This window comes from Dryobates pubescens, chromosome 3, assembly GCF_014839835.1.
Source record: "Dryobates pubescens isolate bDryPub1 chromosome 3, bDryPub1.pri, whole genome shotgun sequence".
NCBI lineage: Eukaryota > Metazoa > Chordata > Aves > Piciformes > Picidae > Dryobates > Dryobates pubescens.
The window spans coordinates 8,568,042-8,586,048 of NC_071614.1; the positions used below are offsets into that span (position 1 = coordinate 8,568,042).

General features: G+C 44.8%; 1 protein-coding gene across 1 annotated transcript in view; it reads left to right on the plus strand.

Moving 5' to 3' along the window:
* The first annotated feature begins 795 nt into the window (after window positions 1-795).
* The window catches only part of B4GALT6 (beta-1,4-galactosyltransferase 6), a 31,860-nt gene continuing 14,648 nt past the window's right edge, over window positions 796-18,007 (plus strand). Inside the window, exons 1-3 of the mRNA XM_054179649.1 lie at window positions 796-1,499; window positions 14,574-14,690; window positions 15,713-15,826. Of these exons, the coding sequence (XP_054035624.1) occupies window positions 1,385-1,499; window positions 14,574-14,690; window positions 15,713-15,826 (346 nt within the window). The 5' untranslated portion in view covers window positions 796-1,384. The remainder of the gene's footprint in view (window positions 1,500-14,573; window positions 14,691-15,712; window positions 15,827-18,007) is intronic.

Sequence of the window (18,007 nt, forward strand, 5' to 3'; positions counted from 1 at the left end):
ACACTGCATTTTGTTCTGCAAAGGGCTCGAGTGCAAACTGCTAACGGCTTGTGTGGGCTACCACGTATGAAATCCGCAAACAAAAGACAGCACAAGTTCGGCCAGAGCTTTAGGAAATGCTTTTTAATCTGCCCAGCGGAGGGCTGCCGGCTCTGTCTGCGCACACTCTCGTTCCTAACAAAACCCCATCCGCCCGTGGCCGCACTTGTCAGCGCCGACTGTGACGGGAACGGAGTAGGACAGCACCAAAGCCGAAATGCGGGCACGGCTCGGGTAGGCCGAGTCTCCGAGAGACCCCAGCGGTGCCCCCTCAACCTCCTGCGAGACCCGGCCCTTCCCCACCCTGTCCCGGAGAAGGCCGAGGTGGCGAGGCAGAGAAAAGGTATCCCTCGAATGACGCCCAGGCACAACCGGGGCACCTGGAGAGAGGCGTCTGCTCTCCCGTCCTCCCCGCAGCGGCTCTTCCCTTCTCACCCCGCCCTGACGGCCGCCGGGACCCCGACACCCCCCAACCCATCCCGCCTCACAACCCCGCACAGCCCCGCCGATACAAACGCTCGTCCACGCACCAGCCAATCAAAGGAGAGGGCTCGCTTCTCCCTGGTCGCCCATTGGTCCGGAGCGCAGCGCGGCACCACCGGCGGGAGCGCCCCCCTCTCTTCGGTCCCCTCCGCCGGGCGGGCGCGCTCCCGCGGCAGCTCTGCAGTCCTCCGCTGCCGCCGGGGCTCGCGCACGCTCCCTCCACCGCAGTTGCCGCGGCTTGGCGGGGCGGGGCTGGGCAGGGCTGGGCTGGGCTGGGCCGGGCCGGGCGGCTGTAGCGCGCTCCCCGTCAGAACGCCGGGAGGTGGGAGCGGCGGGGCCGAGCGCGGAGGTGATTGCCCGCCGGCAGCGGGGATGCTGCTGTTGCCGCCACTACCACCGCCGCCGCCTGTGAGGGGGCAGCAGGCGGGGGAGCGGGCGGCCGCGGCGCACGGCGGCATGAGCAGCGGCGGGAAGGTGTCCCGAGCCCCGCGGCAGCGCTAGGGGCCCCCCTTCCCCGCTCCGGCCGCCACCTGCGAGCCCGCGGCGGCGGCTTCAGCCCGCCCGGAGGCGCAGCGCGAAGCAAGGCGGGCCCCCTCCAGCCGCCCGACACGGGGGACAGCCGGGCCAGCCACAAAGCGCCGCCGCCCTCCCTCCTCCTTGAGCCACCGCGCTGCCCCTGCCGGCCCCCACCGGCCCGCCCGCTGCCGGGGAGGCGGCGGGAAGGAGGGAGGGGGCGAGCGGAGCCCCCTCGTTAGCCCCTCACTGCCCGATCCATGGGAGGAGCGGGTCGTCTCCCTCTGGGAAGCGCCGCCGCGGCTCGCCGGGATTGAGCGGAGCGGCCGGCAGCCGGCGCGGAGGGAGGATGCCAGTGCTCCGGAAGGTGCTGCGGGTCTCCAATCGCTCCATGCTCGCCTTCATCTTCTTTTTCTCCTTCTCCTCCTCCTGTCTCTACTTCATTTATGTGGCCCCCGGGATCGGTGAGTCGGGAGCTGCACCCCCGCAGAGGGGTAAGGGCGGAGGTGGGCGCCGCGGCCCAGCGGGCGGGGGGCGGCGGCGGGCGCTGCGGGGCGGCCTCGGCAGTGTGCACCCACCGGACTCCGCGGCGGGGAGGGCACGGGCGGCACCGGGCAGGGGGTGCCGAAAGAGCAGTCCCTGTGCTGGCGGGGCCGTCACGGCGCCCGTAACGTGTGTTAATCTCACATCTTTGTTCTATCGGTTTCAAATGCTCTAGAAGATTCAGCTGCCATCGCAAGGTAGGTACATGCTGTTCTTCCTTTCCAGGCTGGAAAAGTCAGTCAAAAAAAGCAGCTCACCGTTGCGTCGTGTTATAACTGAATGGTCGAAGGCAGGAAAGAACTGCGAAACTGCCTGCCGGAGTCGCTTGAATGGATTCATCTTTTAGATCATTAGTAACTTTGTTAATAAGAATGCACGTGTGGACAGAAACTAAGAACCTATTTGAGTATTTGTTGTTACTTGTGTCAGTGGGATCTTTATCACAGGTTTTACAGACTGGTAACTTCCACTATGTGAAGTAATGGCGAAGGTCTGAGTCTGACAAAACAAAATAAGCTGTTTTCCATGGTTCACTCTCAGGCAGTTTCTGGGACCACAGGCTTTTTTCTCACTGGGTAAACTTTTCAGCACTGCCTGCCTTTACCCCTAAGCTAACAAAAGCAATGTCCTCTGTGCTGCTCTGCAGAGTTTCACTGTGTTGAATGTTTATTGCCTCGGCAATATTTCCCGTTGTTTTTTTTTTTCCAGGGAATGCTGACACTGTCTCCTGCACTTCTTGCTTATCAGGTGCTGCCTAAATAGCTGTAAAATCATCTCAGTTTCTGGTTTTGGTGCATAAAATGCCTCTCTGCAGACATTACTACTAAATGTCCACATTGATTTGACCGCTGAACCTGCAGGCATTGTTTCCCATTGACTGGTGTCTTCATCCCATTTGGTTTCCTCTTGTTCACAGTCTTCTATTCAGCTTGCAAACTCTTTCAAGGTGCAATTGCTTCTCCCATATTTACTTCATACTAGCATAATGACACATCAATGATTCTTACACTTTGAATAAATATAAAACTAATATTAAGGAATATGTCATAGGTTGGAGTTCCTGAGTTTCTTGTCTGTCATTGTCTCCCTGCTGAAAGAGATGTAATTTAGTGTTATATGTGAGTGAATGATGCTGCTGGGGTCCATTTAGACACCTTAGTCCTATGAGACACCAGCAGAGTATCAGAGTAGACTTTTTAACTGCAGGCAGTTGGTATGTGATGTGGAAAGCAAAAGTGCAGTTTCTGCATCTTTTGTAAGTGAAATTATTAACATCTTACATCATGTGTGCTGATGGAGATTTACCCTGTTAGTTAAATGTTTCTTCTTCCAACAGGTATCTTCTTAGACGTACATCCTCTTCTTACTAAACCAGGCTTATGCAGTGCTGCTTCAGAGCCAGAGCCTCTAGTGAAGAGACTTACTTCCCTGTCTTCATCTTGCTGCTCAGCTATCAGGGTTTATGTCTCTCTTCAGTCTGTTTTCTGCCAGGAGTATAATGAAATCTGTATGCACCAAAAGTGTTTTCAGTGTAGGTTATTTAGGCCTGGTCAAACTCCAGGAAAAAAAATATCACAGTTGAACTGGTCTCTCTTGCTATCTCAGACATACTGCAGTAGGCCCCTTCAAGCTCTGGTTTCATGATACAAAGCTCTTCAGCAGGTACTCAGTTTGTGAGATTACAGTTCTTTCCACTATTGTTCAGTCTTGTACAGCCCTAATTCTGGATGAAGTTGTGTTGTGAACTTGTCCAGCTGAAGCAAATCAAAACCCAACCTATATTAGAGTGAGGGCACATTTTGGATCCTGCCAAAATGTTGCTATGTTGTGCTGATTTTACTGGGGGAGGGATTCTAGAAAGTGGTAAAGGGCAATAGGGAAGTTTTATACTGTTCCCCTCATTCTGTCATCTTGCAGATGTGATGCTGATTTCCTGGGAATTTGCTCCATGGAAGTTCAGCCACCTTATTTGTTAGCAGCTTTTCATGAAGTATATCCTGCAGCTAAACTGTAAACTGTCCTAATTTTTATGTCCAGCTATGTTTTAGTGAAGACATTTTGGTTCATCAGAACATGTTCTTCCTTGACAAGCTACAAGGTGCAGTAGCAGTGTGGAGGAAAGTTCTAATTGTGTTCTAGGGAACTGGGGCTGCTCCCTGGCTGGTTTCTCTTCCTGCTGATGAGAGGAAGCGAAGAGAGGGAGAAGCTGGACTCCCCAGTGTTTTATGGAGCAGCAGTGTACAGGAAGGTGGGAGGAGAAAAGTAAGTGGGTTGAGAGATAGCGAAGCTGAGGGAAAATTTGAATTCTGATGGGATAATAGAATGGAATTCTCTCCTTGCAAGCAGTTCATGGCTTACCAAAGGGAGGTGATGTCTTCACAAGACCTTAGCACTGGGAGAATTCCTAAAAAGGTTATTACCACATTCCCTCTGTCCTTCATGCTAACCAGAAAACAGTATTACTGCATTTTTATTTTTTTTAAACAACATTGCAAATTTTGTGGCAAATGCAGTTGGGGTCAGTCTGGAATGCTGACAGTTTGTTTAGAGGGGAAAGTCTTAATTACTTCAAGTATTTACATTTTAGATTGAAATATTTCAATTTGTACAATAATTACTGCTATGTAGAGGCCTCTTTGAGGAAGAGAAACTTTAGATATCCCATTCAGAATATGAGGAGAGGAAAAGTATTTCAATTTCAGGTTTTCAGAGACTGTTCTGTTTTTTGAGGCTGAGATATTCAGAACAGCTACCTGAAAGGAGGTTGTAGCCAGGTGGGGGTTGGTCTCTTCTCCCAGGCAACCAGCACCAGAGGACACAGTCTCAAGCTGTGCCAAGGGAAATTTAGGCTTCAGGTGAGGAGAAAGTTCTTCACAGAAAGAGTAATTGGCCAGGGGAATGTGCTGCCCAGGGAGCTGGTGGGGTCCCTGTCCCTGGAGGTGTTCAATAAAGGCTTGGATGTGGCACTTGGAGTCATGGTTTAGTTGTCATGAGGTGTTAGGTATTGGGTAATAGGTTGGACTTGATGATCTCTGAAGTCTTTTCCAGCCTGGTTGATTCTATGGACAGGTGATGGGATGAGGTAGAGATGGTTGCAAACCTACCTCAGCATCCTGGTGGTCTTTTGATAGCCAGAGGAACCCTGTTTGAGTGGGTGTTTTGAAGCAAAACCTAGAGGGATAGGATGGCAAGGTATAAAATGGTAGAAAACTTTTTGAATATTTAAAAACCTCATAGAAACCTTTAAATGTGATAGTCTCAAGAATTAGATGGAAGCAGGTAACAGACTCTCCTTCTCCAGAAAGGAATCCTGTCTGTCAGTACTTCATCTGGAGCTCCTTCTCTGGTACCTGAAATGTAAAGATACCAATTCTGGGTTTGAATTAATGGATGAAGGTGGCCTGTGATTCTGAAACTCACTGCAAGTTATAAATACCCAAAAGACCAAAGAAGCTGGGTGAGAGCAGGGATCTTGGCACCAATACTTTTTTTGTTTTGATGTTGTGGATAACAGTACTGATAAAAGGCACTTGAACTGCCAATGTCTGATGCTGACAGCTATTCAGAACATGTATTTAGGTTCAAGCTTGCATCATGGAAAGGATGAGGAGAATAAGGCAGAACAGCAAGGACTGATGACCAAGAGACAACATTTGCTGATCTTTTTTTCACTGCCAAGTCCATCAGAGTATTGCCAGAGGATTTTTTCTTTGGGTTTTTTTTTTTTCCCTGTTTGTTTGTATGGTTTTGTTTCCTGTGATTAGTGTCCTAACTGAAATGGCATTGGACAACATAACTGATCTCATAAAATTACCTCTTACTCGTGTCTGGATTATTCCTTTCTGTCTGACTTCAGCAGAGAACCTTTTCCAGATTGGGTGGAAGAATACCTTAGAGCTCCCAGTGTTGTTGCAGTCTAACTTGGCTAGCTTGGACAAGATAACTTCAGTAGTTCTCTTAAGAACTGGTTATGGAACAGTGCAGTGATCAGGGAAGATGAGTCTGCCTTTGGCATCAGTAACTAGAAGTCATGAGTGTGTGATGAAATAGAGGAAAACCAGCTACTCTCTTCTGGTCTTCTGCTTCTCTTATTAAAACTTCACTACTCTGGCAGTCCAAACCAAAGTGCAGCTGTGCAGGCTGGATGGAACTTGGAAAGTTTTCCATTGGTTTTAGCTTGCAATTTGATATCAATCTATTTTCTATTCTGTTATTAGGAAGTAATTTTCCAAATAGGAAATGGAGCTATCTTTCCTTGTACAGAAGTAGAGGAAAGACCTGAAAATGCTATCAGCAAGATTAATGTTTGCCAGCACTTCCAGGTGCTGAGCACATAGATATGGGTACAGCCTTTGTGCTAATATTCTTTGTTCCTGGGTTTCTAAAGACTTGCTGTTTGATCATAGAATAATTTAGATTGGCAGGGATCTCTGGAAGTCATCTGATCCAACCTCCGGCTGAAAGCAGATCCTACTAGATCAAATCGCTCAGGGCTGTGTCCAGTTGAGTTTTGAGTGACTCCAGGGATGGAGACTCTGCAGTCCCTCAGGAAGACCTGTTCCAGTGTCTGAGAACTGTAAGGGCTGTGATATGTGATCATAATTTCTCCTCCATCCCTTCTGTCCATTGCCTTGTGTCTCAGTGTTTAGTTCTGTCATCTCTATACTGTGTTTCTGCTGCACAGCTGAAGATAGTGGGGGGAAAAAAAATCATCCTCCCCTTAGCCACTTCTAGTCAAGACTGAACAAACCTTTTTCTCTCAGTTTCCACTCATATATCATATACTCTATTTTGGGAGCTTTCCCCTTGGGCTTGCTCTGGTGTGCTAATGCCTGTCTCCTACTGGGATCCCCAAACTGAGCAGTACCTCAAATGCAGTTTCTCAAGTTGCTAAATAAAGGCTCCTGCTGGTTATGCTGTTGCTAATACAGGGCAGCATATAGTGATACATGGGTGGTACTATCTTGTCTGAGGGGTTTATAGTAGGGCCTGATTTTAAGGGAGCAGGTTTTATGCAGCTCCAGGTCTGCACTGAAGCAGAAATAATATAGCTACTCTGCTTAAAACAAATCCTTTGTTACTCTCCTCCTTTGGTGCTGTGTGGAAAAGGCTGATGGGTTTTGCTGGACATGCTAGATGTCCTGTTCCTTTTTTTTCCCAGCTGCTATCTCCTCCTTTCACTCCTTTCTAGCCAGATGTTCTCATGAATCTCTTACAAGTTTCTTGAGTGAATGAAGCTTGTCTGTCCCTTTGTTTCCTGATTTCTGCAGGGATATGTCTGCACTACAGCCATAGCTGTTTGGGAGCTATTCAGATACATGCTTTGGTTAAGTTTCACCTGTTATTAAAAGCTTCATTTGAAGGCAGGACTAATTTCATTATCTTGAGCTGGCCTTTTTAATTGCTAATTTTTCACAACCACACCCTTTAACAGAAGAATTTTAGTCAGTTTTCTGGTAGAGTTAGATAGTGGTTGGACTTGAAACTGAAAGGTCTTTTCCAACAATAGTGATTCTGTGTGGTTCTGATGAATAAGGTCTTACCTTTTTTTTTCATTCCTGTGAAAACAGCAGTCTAAGGCTTACACATTCTTCTGCCTGATCACTAATTTCCAGTGATCAGGAATTCCTTGACATTCTGACTGAGGCTTATCATGAACCTGGGCAGTTTTATGGGTAAGTTTTCTGCTTCTATTTATCTTGGATATGCAAAGATGTTTCTTGATGTTGGCCCAGCACAGTCATTCCTAACACCTGCTGCTGAGTAAGTTATTGCAGTTCCGTCATTCATGACTGTCACTTTTACCAACAGATAAGCTTTGACTAAATGAGTATTTCTTTCTGAATCAGTTGTTTTGCATCTTTATCTGATAGTTTTTCTAAAGCCCTTAGGTACACTCTAGTTATTAGTCAGGGATCTTGCCTGCATAAGATTTCATGGAGAATTCATCATGTGGTGTTCCTCTTAGTCAGAAAAGGGGGAAAAATACAGGCACAGCGTGCAGCACTTTGTCACAAGGACAAAGTAATTGTGAGGCCTTATGTGAAATGAGTTTGCACTTAAGCCAGCTAGTTATTTGAATGTGTTCTTCTCATCCCTCAAGGAGTGGAAACTATATGCCCTGGAAACATTTGTTTCAAGCTGTGGTGCTTCATTGACATGGCCAAAGCTCTAATCAGCTTTAGCCTGGAGAAGAGGAGGCTCAGGGCAGACCGTATTGGTGTCTACAACTACCTGAAGGGAGGTTGTAGCCAGGTGGGTGTTGGCCTCTTCTCCCAGGCAACCAGCACCAGAAAAAGAGGATACAGTGTTGAGCTGTGCCAGGGGAGGTTTAGACTGGGTGTTAGGAAGAAGTTCTTCACAGAAAGAGTGATTGGTCATTGGAATATGCTGCCCAGGGAAGTGGTGGAGTCACCATCACTGGAAGTGTTTAAGAAGAGGCTGGCTGAGGCTCTTTGTGCCATGGTTTAGTTGATTAGATGGTGGTAGGTTGGACTTGATGGTCTCAAAGATCTTTTCCAACCTGGTCTGGTCTATTCTATTCTATATTTCCACATCAGTCTGTGGTGAAAGGTAGCTTGTTTATTGTTTTCTTCATTAATAAGGCTGTAAGTGATTATCTGTGCTTGCTTCTCTGCAGCTTTAAGCCTGTTCTGGGCAATCTTTTGTATTCTAATGATGCAGTGACATTGTGGGGAGCAGCATGGAATGACTGTGCATCGTGTGGGATGCAGTGGTAGATTCATATGGATACAGTGCAGAGATTGGTGTCAGGACTTTCAGGTACAAAAGAGGCTTTTTTTGCAAGGTGTCCCCAGTGCTTAGTTGATCTCAAATTTGCAGCTTTCTTGACCCTTACTGTGCATCTATTCTTTCAAAATTTAATTTAGGATGACCCCAGGAGTATGCAGTTCACAGGTACCAGGAGCATGCAGTTTACAGGTACCTCAGTTTTCCATTTTTCTCAGTAATTGATCACAGGAAATCAGAAGTCTGGAAGAACTAGCAAGACTTAAAATGTCACTATAAAACTATTTAATTGTTGATGCCCAAAGTCAGCATGCCTAGAACAGTCCTCACTGACCAAATATCTGTATGAAATATAAGTATGTATTTTGAAGCTGGAGCTGAAATTCTGCTGCAATGGAAATGGAAGAAAAATATTTATGTTTCTGATTGAATCTGCTTGGAGTGGAAGAAAAAAAAAAACAACCAAGTAAATCTATAAATTGTCTTGGTGATGGTCACAGCAATGCTGGTTTGTAAATTCCTGCAGGATTCTGTTTCAGAATTAGCTGTGGAATGATTTCTGACTTGCTGTATAATCGAGTAATAGCGTGAGATTGGAGCATAAAATAGTATCAGATGTGCTAGGAATGGTATTGAATATTGCATCATTTATCATGCTAAAAAATATTGCTGGAGAAAGGAAGCTTGGTTAATTATTTTTTTTCTCATAACCTGTAAACATAGCCATGATCAATGAGGTTTCCTTAGTGGCTCAAATAAACAGTGAACTGACATTTGTTCAGTTCCTCAGACTTGCAGTCAGAAGCCTCCTACACTTGGCATGTCCTTTGTGGCAGGGATTGTCTGGAGTGCTGGAAACACACTGCCCATATGACAATTTTGAGGCCTCTCTTTTGTAGCTGGTACAGATTTGTCCATCTGCACTGTATGAATGTTCCATCTTAGCCTCCAGAAACGCCACTAGTGGTTGGTATTTTTAGTAGGTTGAGGTGATCTGTATCTTCCTGATAGATTTTCTTTGAAGGAGACACAAACATGCAGCCTCACCATCTGTATGAAAGGAGTTTGGATTTGTTGTTGAATTACAAATACTGCAAAGCTGGCACTAAACATTCAGCAACAAATCAGGTTTAAAATTGTTCAAGACACACACAGACTTTTGCCCTTCTTTGTTGTTGTAGCAGCATCTGTTTTAAAGCCCAGCTTCTGAGTTCTGGGTCCCTCAGTTTAGGACAGATGTTGACTTGCTGGAAGGTGTCCAGAGAAGGGCAACAAAGCTGATGAGGGGTATGGAGCACAAGCCCTATGAGGAGAGGCTGAGGGAGCTGGGGTTGTCTAGCCTGGAGAAGAGGAGGCTCAGGGGAGACCTTATTGCTGTCTACAGCTACCTGAAGGGAGGTTGTAGCCAGGTGGGGGTTGGTCTCTTCTCTGGGTGGCCAGCACCAGAACAAGAGGACACAGTCTCAAGCTGCACCAGGGGAGGCTTAGGCTGGATGTTAGGAAAAAAGTTCTTCACAGAAAGAGAGATTGGCCATTGGGAGATGGTGGAGTCACCATCACTGGCGGGGTTTAGGAAGAGACTGGATGGGGCACTTGGTGCCATGGTTTAGTTGATTAGATGGTGTTGGATGATAGGTTGGACTTGACGGTCTCAAAGGTCTTTTCCAACCCGGTTAATTCTATTCTAAGACACACACAGACTTTTGCCCTCCTTTGTTGTTGTAGCATCTGTTTTAAAGCCCAACTTCTGATTAACAGGAAATGTGTTAAAATAAATGCAATCCTATGGAAATTGAAGGATTAGTGTAGGATTTATCTATGGCCACTGTGAAGTTCAGTTTCTGAGCAGGACCCAGTTTACAGCAGACTTGTATTACTTTGGGCATCGTCCTTCACTGCAAAATTGATTAAAGAATCTGTTTTACAGACTAGAATTCCTATCCTGTAGTGGTGGAAAACATTCCTAGCTGCTGGAATGGTGACTGGGATGTGTCAGCAGCAGTCTTCAGCTGAGCTCTGCTTGCTGTGTATTCAGATTCGTTTGTAGAATGTAACATTAACACTTTTGTGTTAATTTGCCATGCGTGAGCTCTGCCAGCGGTGTATTTATAACTCTAGTCTTGCTGAGAATAATGCCATATAACCTTGAGATGAGAAGAAATCCATGTGGGACTTGTTCTAGAAATGTCCCCAGGAGATAATTCCCCATTTACAATTACTACTGGAAAACTTTCTGTTAACTCATTGGAATCCATCTCAATTTTTATGCAATGTGTTGAGTCTGCTTTTCAGATTCACAGATTGCATCAGGTTGGAAGGGACCCTCAAAGGTCATCTTGTCCAATTCCTCTGCAGTTGGCAAGGACACCTCCAACTGGATCAGGCTGCCCAGGGCCACATCAAATGTGATCTTTAATGTCTTCAGGGACAGGGCCTCAACCACATCCCTGGGCAACCTGCTCCAGTATTTCACCGCCTTTGTTGTAAAAAAACTTCCTCCTTAGTCCTGTGAAAACAGGTGTTGAAGGGCAGATGAGTAACTTCAGGGGCAGCTGTCGTTTGGCAAGACCCATATTTTGTAGAGCTGTGTTGGAACTGGAATTTTCCAGTGACCCAGGATTCTCTGTGAAGTATCTCAGATCTGAGCTCCACTGTTCTCTGGTCACTGCAGCCAAAGCTGTCTTTGATCTTTGCATGGCCAGTGAGCCCCTTCTTGTTGGCAAGCATGAGGCCCAACACAGCACCTTCCTTCCTTGGCTTCTTTACTACTAGTGTCAGGAAATTACTATCAGTGCACTCCAGGAACCTCTTAGGCTGCTTTTATCTAATGGTCTTGTTCTTCCAGCAGATAGCAGCATGGTTGAAGTGCTTCCTGAGACCCAAGACCTGTAATGTTGAGGCTGTTTTTTTTCAGGGCCATATTCCTGACAGCGTAAGTAAGGTTTGTGGAAACCTGTGCCAGACTTGAAGATGACCAGTATTGAAGTGCTAATGATAGCTGAAAATGGGACTGCTGTGGAAGTCATCAAACTCCAGCCCTCTGTATTCTGCTGTCTTCTTCCCTCACCACACTAGCAGAAGAGATGGATTTCTCTCTTACACTTCTGGCTACTGTGGAGTCTCTGGAGTGCTTTGTTGCTGCGCCTGCTGGTTGGTGTGGGATGTGACCTCTGCTCTTTTTCACAGGTCTTTGCTGTTAAACCTCTGCCAGTAGATTTATTTTTAGGATTAAATGAACATCTTTTTTGCCTGATGCTTTTAGCTTTTGAGGTAATTAACTGGCTACTTAAGCATTTGCCACTACCTAAGCAGCTGTTGAATGAATGTGGAATAAACTGCTCCGATCTGTACTCCTGACTATGATTGTGCTGGACTCCCAGGTTGCTGGGACAAAGACTGCACAGACAGGAAGTGTTTTATCGTGTTTGCATATTTGAGTAGAGCTGGATGGTGAGCTGACAGGAAGATCGGCCAGGAGGAGGAGGTGTTGGATTGGGATAGACCACAGGGATAGTTTGAAGAAGATATAGCAGGGCTAGATCTTCCCATTAGCAAGAGCAGCTCTTCAATACTTGGGCCAAGGTGGCAGCAAACTTTGCCTGGTTGGTTTTTATTTTAGTTCTGTCTTCTCATGATACCTGCTCTTGAGAGAAATGCTTCCTCTAGCCTCGTCTCTCACAAAGGTCTGATGTGTTTGTGGGTGTTCTCATCTTTGTCAGGGGAAGGAAGCTGTCCTTCCTCAGGGGAGATACAGCTGCTTTTGAAATGTGTTCTGTCAAGGTTTATGTCTGTGTTATCTGGACTGCAGTAGAGTTCCCCACAGGAATGAACAACAGTTATATGGTCGTCTTGATGTTCTTGGGGACTTGTTTGAGGGTCTATCTTAGCTCTCTACTGTATCAGGTTCCTAAGGCTTCAACAATAACATGTTTGAGTAGGGTTTTTTTTCTGATATTCCTTGCAGTGACTTCTGGAGCATATTTTTCATCTCAGGCACGTCAGGAGCAATGCTGCAGAGTGCTTGCTGGCTGCACAGCGTCCATGATTTCTGTCACTTTGTGTGTACCAAGTGACATCTGTCTAACAGCTGAAGTGTTTGCAATCCTTGTGAGTTGACAGCAGCCAGAAAGAAATTCCCAAGGCTGGTAAACGCTTAAGTAGGACAAAAAGCACTGATCTTTCTCATTAGAAAGGTGGTATTGCTCTCAGGGAGTTTGAGGATAGGGGCTTGTAGTGTTTATGAAGAAAAATGAACAAGCAGCAGCTAATGAAATGATTTAGGGGCTATCTGCAAGAGGTCTAAGCATAGATCTCTGGAGTCATGTGCTTTGTATTTCTGACCCCAGCAGTGCCTGTGAAAACCTTTTAGCTTTTGCTGCAGAGTGTTTGCACAGCATCAAAGCTTTTCTGTTTCCCACTCTGTCCCCCACAGTGAGGAGGCTGTTAATTCCTAAACAAAAGGGTTAGTTGGTACCTGACTTCATATACAGACTCAGGATTCCCTCAAGTGTTTGTTGTGGACATCCTAAACCCCAGAATTTGAATGGGAAACTACAAATGTAAGAAAATAATTGGAAATGCAAGGTGCTGCTTTACAGTGAATGCAGTTGAAATGTCAAGAAGTTTTTGTGCAAGTTTTGAATGTTACCTGTTGTCCTGGATCCCAGTAAGAATCATTCCTGTTGGATTTCCCACCTCTGTCATCAGACTGAGGTTGTAGGTTTTTGGTGCTGCTCTGTTCCAGTGGCTGGGGAGTAGGGGAGGAGGGTGTTGAGACAACTTCAGGATCCTGGCAGCTGAGTGACTTTGACACACATGTAAACTCCAGTTCACCAAAAGAACTAATTTTGGCCAAGAGCTTGAAAATTATGTGCCATGCATAACCACATGCATAGCCATGTGGCCAAAGTCTGTCTTTTCAGTGATAATATTCCTTGTTTTGATAAGGAATTAAAATAAGAGAGTCCCTCCATTCATTCTTTTAAAACCAAAACATCATTGTGGGGCTTGCAAATAATCTTCCTTAAAAGTTTCTGTTGCTATTTGTATCTCTGTGGGTGTTGGTGATGTGGAGTTAGTCACTGTGTTTTCCTCTGGAAATGCCTTTATAAACGGTTCTCTGTAGCTCTGCTCTCTGTCTTGGGCTGTAAGAAGATATCAACCCATCTGGAGTTGTGTCATGCTACTGCTGCTGGGTCATCAGACGAAGTGGAGCTCCTGAGACAATTTCCTAACTTTAATCTCTTTATGCCAGATTAAGATGAATCTGTTTTCTGAAATACTTAGTTCTGGCCCTCAAAGCTTGAGAGCATTTTTTGGTTAGAGTGGTTGCTAGTTAGAGGGAGTCAAATATCTGGCAGACAAATAAGTGCTTAACATAGGTGAAGTGACAGATGATCCCTTTGATCCTTTTTGCTCACAGTGAAAACTGTTCTGCAAAAGGAATTTGTCCTTCCCTTTATTTTCTTTTGAGCTCTGTGAGCCCTGGATAGATCTTTCCTTACTCATACAGCTGCTTTTCCAACTTAAAATCTTCTGTTTAGGACAAAGAGTTATCTTGAGATCAGATTCGAGGCTTTGAATGCAAGGCTGAGACAGAGGAATATTTCATGCTGCTGTTGTTGTGAGGCACTTAATTACTCAGAATGTTGTTTTACTCACCCCTGATGCCTGTAATAAATATTTCACATATAATTATCAAACAGTAATACTGGAACTTGGCAGTGATTTGTAGCAGTTGTATAATGAATCAGCTGTTGGGGTGAAAGAATAGCAGTAGATGATGACTGAAAGTTGTGTTAACTAGGGAGTACAAAGTCCCAAATGCTCTGGGACTAAAAGATTTTCTGGATGTTTTTTGTCCTGTGTTTCTATGATGTATATGTAGATACATACATGAGGTGTGTACCTGCATCTGACAACCTTTTTAGTGGTAAATATCACTGGGGTTTTTTTTGGCAGTCAGTTCCTGTTTAAAGAGGAATTCAAGTGTCACATAAAATGTCTATTGAAATGTCATAATGTTGAGGTCTTACAGAGGCCTGTGGTAATGAATCTGGTTTTATTCTTCTGTTTCATTGCTGTTAGGTTTCACTCTTTGAGGATCCTCATCTCAAATGATTGATGTTCCCTAGCCCTGGAGTCATTCATAGTAACAAATATTGAACATGGGCTAAATGGATGTTAGAATAATTTGGAAATGCCTTATTTTAATTGAAACTCAGTCTTGCTTTTTGTTTTACCAGCAAACACATATCTCTTCATGGTGCAAGCTCGTGGTATAATGTTGAGAGAAAATGTGAAAACAATAGGACACATGATCAGATTGTACACTAACAAAAATACTACACTGAATGGCACAGGTAAGAATATTTCTTTTTTCAACTAACTTTTTAAAAGAGCTTCATGAAAAACAAACAAGCCGAATCTTAATGATATAACTTGGCTATGAAAACCTAGCCCCAAGTCCTATTTCTCTGTGAATGGAGTAAAGTCCAGATAGAAGCCCAGCATGGTGGGGGTTGGAAGGGACCTCTGGAGGTCTAGTCCAACCTGCCTGCTAAAGTAGGGTCACCCACAGCAGCTTGTCCAGGATCATGTCCAGGCAGGTTAGGAAACTTTTCAGAGAAGGAGATTGAATAGAATAGAATAAACCAGGTTGGAAGAGACCTTCAAGATCGAGTCCAACCTATCATTCAACACCACCTAATCAACTATACCATGGCACCAAGCACTCCATCAAGTCTCCTCCTAAACACTTCCAATGATGGTGACTTCACCACCTCCCCGGGCAGCACGTTCCAATGGGCAATCACTCCCTCTGTGTAGAATTTCTTCCTAACCTCCAGCCTAAGCCTCCCCTGGCATAGCCTGAGACTGTGTCCTCTTGTTCTGGTGCCGGTTGCCTGGGAGAATAGACCAACCTCTGCCTGTCCACAACCTCCCTTTAGGCAGTTGTAGAGAGCAATAAGGTCTCCCCTGAGCCGCCTCCTCTCCAGGCTAAGCAACCCCAGCTCCCTCAGCGTCTCCCCGTAGGGCTTGTGTTCCAAGCCCCTCACCAACCTTGATGCCACAACCTCTCTGGGCGACCTGCTCCAGGGCTCCAGCATCTCCCAGGAAAGTCTTTCCTTGTGTTTAGGTAGAAAGGCTCCTGTTTGTCAGTTCACTTCAGTAGGAAATACTTGTCATAGCTTTAACAAAGATATCATAATTTAACTATGTTTCTTTAGTGCAGTAAAACATTGAGGATTTTTATAGTCTTACTTGCTAGGGGGTCTGTTCCTTACAAAGTTAACACTCTCACCTGTATGATAATGTGTCACAAATGGTTAACACAGATTTTGACAGAAATCAATTATTTATGTATGTATTTATTTCTTTATAGATTATCCTGAAGGAAACAACTCTAGTGACTGTGTTGCTCAAACAACAATGTATCTTCCAGAAAACTTCACTTACTCTCCTTACCAGGCTTGTCCAGAGAAGCTGCCTTACATGAGTAAGTTTTAAATTGACCTTAACTTTCCTTCAGCAAGTTGGATTTTACTTAAACCAAAGTACAACTATTTTAAAATGAAAGTGCAATGACAAGGAGTTGCAACACATAGCAGCAAATAATGAATAAAAGACTTCCATGGGTGGAGAATAATGCTTGCAGATTTTTGCCTGTAATTACTGTGTTACTAAAGCTTTATTCTCCTCATTCATCACCTCCTGTTTTAAATTTTATTTGCCAATAACTTTCTACAAGTTAAATATGAAGTGTTTTAGTAAATATATAAGGGATACTCTTAACTTGATAAACAGAAGCCAGAGTTGCATATTTGGAAGAATGGGTAAAAATTCTCTTTTAGAAGTGCTGTTCCTAATAGGGTGAATCATAAATCAAGTTACTAAATCTCCATCAGCTAATCACAGTTAGCTCAATGTATAGTATCATAGTATCAGTCAGGGTTGGAAGGGATCACAAGGATCATCCAGCTCTAACCCCCCTGCCATGGGCAGGGACACCCCACACTAGATCAGGCTGGCCAGAGCCTCATCCAGACTGGTATTAAACACCTCCAGGCACAGCACCCCAACCACCTCCCTGGACAACCCATTCCAGGACTTCACCACTCTCATGGTGAAGAACTTCCTCCTTACTTCCAGCCTGAATCTCCCCACCTCCAGCTTCATTCCATTCCCCCTAGTCCTATCACTACCTGATACCCTGAGAAGTCCCTCCCCAGCCTTCTTGTAGCCCCCTTCAGATACTGGAAGGCCACAATAAGGTCACCTCAGAGCCTTCTCTTCTCCAGACTGAACAGTTCCAACTCCTTCAATCTGTCCTCATAGGAGAGGTGCTATAGGAAGCTGAGCAAGATGATGTAGTGAAGTGAGAATTGATGGAGGTAAGGAACTGCTTAAGCCCTGTCATCATGGGGAAGCAGTACTTGCATAACAAGGGAAAAGTTGTAATCCTCAGGGCATTTTGCAGTTAAGCTTTTTAAACACAGATGTTGAAGATCCCAAGCTATTAAATAGAACTTGATTAAGTGACCCTAACTTTATTTGTCTTTAAGCCTAGGATCTAAACTTCTGAATCACATTGAAAGTGTTTAGTTGCGGAGGAGTGTCATGCAGAAATAAAAACCAGATCTGACTCCTTTGGTACTGCTGCAGTTTTGGTTTGCTGGGTTTTGATCAAACCTGTCACATCACGGATGTCCTAAGTGGCAGTATCCCAGTGTGTGCAGGAGGCCTTATAAGAGGGTACTGCACAATTAAAGCAGTTACACAAAGTGAGATGGGAAGAGACTGTGTCTGTAACCTGATATAATAGCATGGCTGAAAGGCTGTTGGCATGTCTTGATCTAGTTGCTGTAGACAGCGTAGCTTCGTTTGGGGAATATTCTTAGCAATTCTCATGAGGAAATGTAAATTCCAATGTGAATTCCCCTTTCATGCCATAATTCAGATTCAAACAAAATTCTGGGCATTGTTTGTTCTCCTCTGGCTTGTAGAAAAAGCAATCCCTAAAGATCAAGGAGTGCTGGGTAGGAGACAGTTTTGAACACGAAAAGGAAAGAGGCCAATCACTTCTGGTGGTGATTGCCTTACCTTGACCTTCACCACTGAATGTTTGCTATGGCAGATAGTTCTTACATTTAACCTTTATAAAATTGCAATCCCTTGGCTACACTGGAGTTATTCATAGAAACCACTTTATGCTGCTAGCTTTTTTTCTCTGTTAGGAGTTGCTGTTACAAGGGGTGATGAAGTATAAATGTGTTTTGTGCTCTGCATTTGGAAGAAACTGTAACTTGAATCAGTAATCTGTGGAATTACTTCAGTCCTAGTGAATGTTTTCTGGATAGCCTTAATATTTCTGAGAGAAGAATTAATGGTAATATTGGTGTAGATCTCAGAGCTAATTAGTTAAATTGAAAGGTCTCATTTGGTGTTAGACTGTGGCAACTAAAGAAGAATCAGCAGCTTTCTGTAGCTAAGTCTAACTTTGTTTCTGGAAGGGACTGTTCCTTAGTATCTGTTATGGTAACATCTTTGTTTTACTTGCTATATTTAAAATCAAGTAAAACAAGTAAACTACTCATTTGTAGAAGAGAAAACATGGAATTGTTTCTGCAGGTATCTGTGATGCCTTTCTGGATTTTTAACCTTTTAAGCTGTGGGCTGT